The 6,569-nt window shown below is 35.0% G+C and overlaps 1 protein-coding gene across 1 annotated transcript; it reads left to right on the top strand.

Moving 5' to 3' along the window:
* The first annotated feature begins 2,479 nt into the window (after positions 1 to 2,479).
* On the top strand, positions 2,480 to 5,891 carry LOC131875017 (probable disease resistance protein At4g33300). Its single transcript, XM_059219017.1, has 5 exons — positions 2,480 to 2,699; positions 2,793 to 3,202; positions 3,877 to 4,232; positions 4,305 to 4,522; positions 4,969 to 5,891. Exons 1-5 carry the CDS (start codon positions 2,480 to 2,482, stop codon positions 5,784 to 5,786), a joined length of 2,022 nt encoding a protein of 673 aa, XP_059075000.1. The 3' UTR covers positions 5,787 to 5,891.
* The last annotated feature ends 678 nt before the right edge of the window (positions 5,892 to 6,569 follow it).

Here is a 6,569-nt window from a genome sequence, read left to right as displayed (position 1 = left end):
AACTAATAAAAGATAACAAAGATGTAGGTAAATGATAGTCAAGCGAATTGACAATTCTTGAAGCATATCTTCTTAAAGCCATTTAATTTGTGATTTTTATTCAAGTTTCCAACAAACATCCCTGTCAATTCATACTCTTAACGTATAGCCAACAATTTAAAAGTATAAAGAGAGATATAGTAGTATAACCACCTATAGAAACAACAACCTTACAATTTTCTATCTATGATTAGGTGAGGCATTCTCCTATGAAGAATATTTTGCCTTCTACCCTTCCTAACTTTCATATGGTCTCCTCTTAGAGTATTGATACATTCTTGTTTGAATTTGATATTCTATAGAAGCTATGATTATACAATCAACACATACTAAATAAAACTATTCCTAACATCAGTCAAGGATGCTAAATTAAGATCTCTTTATGGGTTTGGGAGAGATATAGCTAATTGAAAAACAATGAAAGATAATCTCTCAAAAATGTATAAATATTACTTTGAAGAAAGAGACATGATAGGAGATTATATCTTCCAAATTAATATGGATGATAAAAATGAAAGTACAATCTTGATTCTTATGTTTACAGGATTTGCACTGATAACAACTATTGAATAAATAAATAAATAAATTCAACAGATGTTTTTTATAAAAAGATTTTATTTTAAATTGTTGAGAACAATTGATGACTTGGATGTATAATATAAGATATATGAAGGGAACCATATCCTAGAGTACTTTGATAGAATATATACCTCTTAATACTTGACTTAATGAAAAATCCTTAATCATTAACCCTTAACAAAATAATATCAAGTTCAACCCAAGCTTTCAATATTAAAATAAATAAATAAATAAAATCAATAAAAAAAATACGAATATAAAATCATACTAAAAATATAAAAAAATGATAAAAATTAAAAAATCTAAATTTAATGTACACCCTGGAAACACATACTAGTTGCCACTGCACCAAAAGATCAAATTGTTAGTGAGAGCACCACTGAAGAGGTTAGGGTGTCAAGGAGAGTTAAGGGGACCCTACAAAACAACAATTTGACCATCCAAGCCAAGAGATCCATATTAGAAACCATCAACCATGAAGCGAGTAAGCTGTCGCTGGTAAGAATCAAACCCTCCCCAACAGAATTGCGAGTTATATTAACTCAAATTAACTTCTACTACACCAAAAATATGAACTATTAGTAAAAGAACCACTTAAAAAAAATTAAAATATCCAAGAAAGTTGAAGTGGGAATAGTAAAGTTCCGAATTCGCCTACTATTCAGCTATAATGGGGGGGTGGGAACGGCTGGAGGCTATAGTTGCCGAAACCACTATTCCTACCGCTACCAAAACAATGAGGAAGAACCTTTGTCATTCAGGTCGGTACCCACCCCATGTCTGTCGGTTCGGTACCAAAATCTCTATCTGCCAGTATCTTGATCAATTCCTTCCAATAATAGCCATGCGAGGGGAGCATCTCGACACACACCGGTTGCTACTGAGAAATCACATCGGTTCCATCAATCTGCTGGGCACCGTACGACAACAAAACCCTAAAAACTGGTCCTACTTAAAAAGCACGTTTTCACAAACTTTTACTACACAATCTCGCAAACTTCACACTCTTTACCCCGTAATTAGTGTCCTCCAACCGCGAACTCACGAAGCAACAAACAAGCAAGATGAGTGTTTCATTAATTCCGGTAAAACCAAGAATGGCCTAGAAAATGTCTTACTTTTTGTTAGAATTGACTTCAAAGTTAAAATTGTTGTTGGAATCAACCCTCGTATCTTCCTTCCCTTTTCATTAGAGACTTTGTGAAAGTCCAGACGAATACTAAATGATTCTATAGAAAGAAGCCAATTCTAATAGGCTTGGAAAGAAAAACAAATTTGTAAGGTGAAGCAGCACAAGAACAGGCAGTATCAAGTTCCAAATAACAGAAGAAATTAACCGTTTAAGGTGATTCTAGGAGTATATCCTCATTAAAAGTCCTTGTCCTTTCCTCTTTGAATCATTAGAGCGCCCATCTGTGTGATTTTTCTTTATTAATATCAAGTTCGACATTTCCGGAGGAAAAAAGTACTCTAAGCGCAAATCCTCGTTAAAAGAGGTGTTAGAATTGACCAAAAAATCAAAATTGATCTTAGAATCAACCCTCGTATCTTCCTTCCGGTTTTCATTAGAGACTTTGTGCAAGTCAAGACGAATACTAAATGATTCTATAAATAGAAGCCAATTCTAATAGGCTGGGAAAGACATTGAAGTTTGTAAGGTGAAGCAGCCTAAGAACAGGAAGTATCAAGTTCCACATAACAGAAGAAATTAACCTTTTAAGGTGATTCTAAGAGTAAATCATCATTAAAAATCCTTGTTCCTTCCTCTTAATCATTAGAGCACCCATCTGTGTGATTTTTCTTTATTAATATCATGTTTCAAATTGCAGGAGGAATCAAGTGCTTTTAAAAAGTTCGAGAAATGGCTTTGATCAATTTTATCGGTAGCTCTGAAATGGCAGACGATTCTGCATACGTTGTTCCCGGAAAATCTCAATTCTATGTAGGACTGAACAAATCTATTGGAGATTTGAGGGAACTGTTGTTCAAGAGCGACGTGTCAGTTGTTGGGTTGCAGTGCATGGGAGGCGGAGGAAAGACAACTCTGGCTTTGGCTCTCTTGAATGATCCTCAAATCAAAGGTAAATCTATATAATGTTGCTCTCGTTTGGATTTCTATTGGTGTATGGTAAGGAACTTAGTTTAAAACAAATTTGTGTTTTCATGCATAGCAGGATACTTCCGCGGTAATGTGATTTTCATCACTGTCTCGCAGGCCCCAAACCTTAAGGGGATTTTAGAGATTTTGTGTGAAAAGATGGCTGGAAATAAGAGACCTGAATTTCTGAATTTGAAAGATGGGCAGATGAAGGTGCAGCAATTAATTCTGAGTCAATCCAAACCAACTCTGGTGATTTTGGATGATGTATGGTCCAAAACAAATTTAGAAAATTTACTATTTGAAGGACCAGGATACAAAACTCTCGTAACTACCAGAGACAATTCAACTATTCCCACAACCTCGACTACCGAGTTGTATCAATTGCCATTGTTGTGCCCAGATGATGCACTATCACTATTCTGTTTCTGGGCGTTTGGACAACCATCAATCCCAAGCACTGTAAATGCGAATATAGTAATGGAGGTATAAAAATTTCTTTCCATTAATTATTGTGTCGTGTTTTGAACGATTCTCCTATTTTTTAATCCTCTAATGCTGTAATGTTTATCTTTATTCTCCACTATTATCATTATCTTTTTGGAAAATATTGTGGGCACAACTTTCATCTTTTTATAGTGCTGGAAGCATTTATTCAAAGTGGGAAAGTATTAATATTGTGGGCACAACTTTCATCTTTTTATAGTGCTGGAAGCATTTATTCAAAGTGGGAAAGTATTGGAAAAAATAAATTAGTGAAGGATTCCAAAATATCTGGAATTCTAGGAGACTTTCATTTCTATAATTAAGAATGGATGTTTCCTTGGCATATAACAAATATTCAAGATTGAAATAGTCAATTATTCACAATAAATAAATAAAAATAAAAATATCTTGTTTCCCAAATCAGTAAATAGTTAGACTTATTCCAATATTGAAATAACTATAAAATTCTAGAATATTCTGAAGTTGACTACGTTTTCTCGCAATATTATGACTTATATTACAAGCGCCATAATGAACTAATTATAGAATTATAGAAACTTCTGAAGTTGAAGTTTGGTTTTCTCGCAATATTATGGCTTATATTACATGGAAGAATTTTTCTTGCACTCGAACTGGTCATTTTATGAATTTTCTCTACCTTTCTTGGATAACAGGTGCAAGCACAATGTGGCGGCCTACCACTTGCTATAAAGGTGATTGGAAGCTCTTTGCATGGGGAACCGCATGAGGTTTGGGAGAGGGCAAAGGACAAGATTTGTAAAGGAGAATCAATATCAGATTATCACAAAAATGGGCTAATTAGATTGTTAGAGATTAGTATCGATTCCTTAGATGATGTAGCCAAAGAATGCTTCTTAGATATAGCTTTATTTCCAGATGACAGAAAAATCTGTGCTGATGCACTATTGGACATATGGGTTTATGTTCGGAAGTTACAGTGGCATGACGCTTTTTCCATCTTATCAGATCTTGCGAGCAGAAACCTGTTGAATTTGTCTAGCACACCAAGGTATTTACCTTTCTCATTTTGGGTTTTTGTTAGCATGTTTAAACTATAAGCTGACGTCGTGGCACTTATCAGGAGAAGAGTAGCAATCTCACATGGAAATGCGTCGGAGCTGTACTTCTCTCTGCACAGTGTAATGCGTGAATTGGCCCTCCATTTAGGATGCCGAGACGATATAGTCCAGAGGAAGAGGTTTCTGATGGATAGGAAGGAGCATAGCTTGCCAGAAAAATGGGAGTTGCTTAATCATAATGCATGCGATGTTCAAGTGCTCTCCATCAACAGTAACACAGGTATGTCAATCCAAGTAATCTCTTCATTATTTACTTCCAACCCTTATGCCAAAATTTGTTTGTTTGAAATATTAGCAATAACTTTTAATATTTGCATCGTTGCTCTCGGCAACTCGGTCGCCATATGTATCAAAATATTTCTATTTGACATGGAAATCTAGTAGAATGCTGTAATATTCTAGTCACTGGCAAATGGTGTCAACTAAACAGCCTATTGAAACTTTTCAAAAAATTAAGACGCATTGTTGCTTTTGTGATCATATCTCATTAGTAGAACTATAAGAGACTAGTGCTCTCAATCACTGTGTGATACTAAGCACCCGTTTCCACTTGCATTTTCCTTTGATTCAGCCTTCAAATGGTGATAATTAAACCCAAATAACTAATATTCATAACCAACATGCTCACTGATCTAGTTCTATTTCCTTTCTGTTTTATTCATGCAGACCCTATGGAGGCAAATCATTGGTTTGAGGTGAATTTACCTGACACAGAAGCTCTCTTGTTATTCTTTTCTTCAAGTGAGTACTTTCTTCCCCCGTTTCTGAAGTCCATGATGAATCTAAAATTTGTCATGGTATTGAATTATGGAACAAAGAGGGCAACTGTAAAAGGTCTAGATGTCTTATCTTCACTCACTCAACTCAAAAGTGTCCGCTTGGAGAGGTTGACTGCAACCCCTGTTCGTAAACAAAGCAATGAGCCATCGAACTTAGAGAAGGTATCTTTAAGCTTATGCGAGGGATTTGAATATTCATTCACATTTAATCGTATCAAGCTGCGGGACTTTAACATTGATCACTCCAGCAACTTGGAGGAGGTGCCTCTTAGTTTCTGTTATATGCCTTCTATTAAGATGTGGTCTATTAGCAACTGCCACCTGGTTCAGAAGTTACCTTATAACCTTGGGAATATGAGCTCTCTCAGAATGCTAATGTTATCAGCTTTACCAGGCGTCAAAGAACTTCCACCATCAATTGGAAATCTTCGGCTCTTGGAATGTCTAGACATCTCACTCTGCGAGGGGCTCATAGGACTTCCTGAGGAAATAGGGCTACTAAAGAAGTTGAGTGAGTTTGATATGACAGAATGTTCTCGTTTGAAGAGGTTACCAAGAGCTGTTTGTGATCTGAGTTCCCTCAAGCTGGTTATCTGTGATGAGAAGATTGGGAAGCAGTGGTTACGGGCCAAGAACATTTCGATTCCAGAGCTTACAGTCAAAATTGTAGAACCGCAGTTTAGTCTGGATTGGCTTGACGATTGACTTCTTTTCTCACTTCCAATCAGCTTACAAATAAAATCAAATAAAAGCCCATCTCTAGTGGAGCCTTTTAAGGAATGTAAGCACTCTTTACTTTTTTGCGCATCCGAGAGCATTTTTTTGTTTTGTATAAAGCCAGGAATAAGGTGTCTTCTGAATTTGTAGGAGGTATCTAAACTGCAATTAGATCTGATTCAGTCAGTTAGACTGCCTCCAGATAATACAAATGCAGAATATATTACTCTAAATAAACATTTTCAGTCTAAAGTTACAATTTGGTATTGGCACAAATTTGGAATAATTTACAATTTTTATGAGAAACATGTAAAGTGGCACAAGAAAAGGAAGGGATTTGAAACGTCAGCCGTGTTGTAAATGAAAACTGAAAGCATAATTTTTTCAAGCATATGAAAATTAAAAAGCTCTCAAAATGAATGCATGCGTAAGCATTCTATCCACGACTAATAAAAGTAAAGCTTTTGACGCATGGGTTAATTAGTCGATGTAAAAAGTCTCAACAATCAATAGAGTAACAATGAGTGAGTCGCAATTAAATAAATAAGTAAATTTAATTAATAAAGAAAATGTAATAACATTAAGAACCGAAATAGTATATTTTTATCAATTCATGAGAGTCTTTATATTTGTCCAATCTAGAGTGCTTATAAGTAATAGTATCTATATTCTCTATGAAATCAAAATGTATCAAGTAACACACAATTTTTTATAGGATGGTAAATTAGAATATTTAATAATATTAAATATTGAATGATGAATAGGAGTTCA

This window comes from Cryptomeria japonica, chromosome 4 (genome assembly GCF_030272615.1).
Source record: "Cryptomeria japonica chromosome 4, Sugi_1.0, whole genome shotgun sequence".
In the NCBI taxonomy this organism is placed as follows: domain Eukaryota; kingdom Viridiplantae; phylum Streptophyta; class Pinopsida; order Cupressales; family Cupressaceae; genus Cryptomeria; species Cryptomeria japonica.
This window is presented reverse-complemented; position numbering and strand designations above follow the sequence as displayed.

Bases quoted from the DNA above. Each gene is read 5' to 3' on its own strand.
- LOC131875017 (XM_059219017.1), top strand. From the start codon at position 2,480: ATGGCTTTGATCAATTTTATCGGTAGCTCTGAAATGGCAGACGATTCT. The intron at 2,700-2,792 runs GTAAATCTATAT...CATGCATAGCAG, and splicing joins GAATGATCCTCAAATCAAAG to GATACTTCCGCGGTAATGTG. The intron at 3,203-3,876 runs GTATAAAAATTT...CTTGGATAACAG, and splicing joins ATGCGAATATAGTAATGGAG to GTGCAAGCACAATGTGGCGG.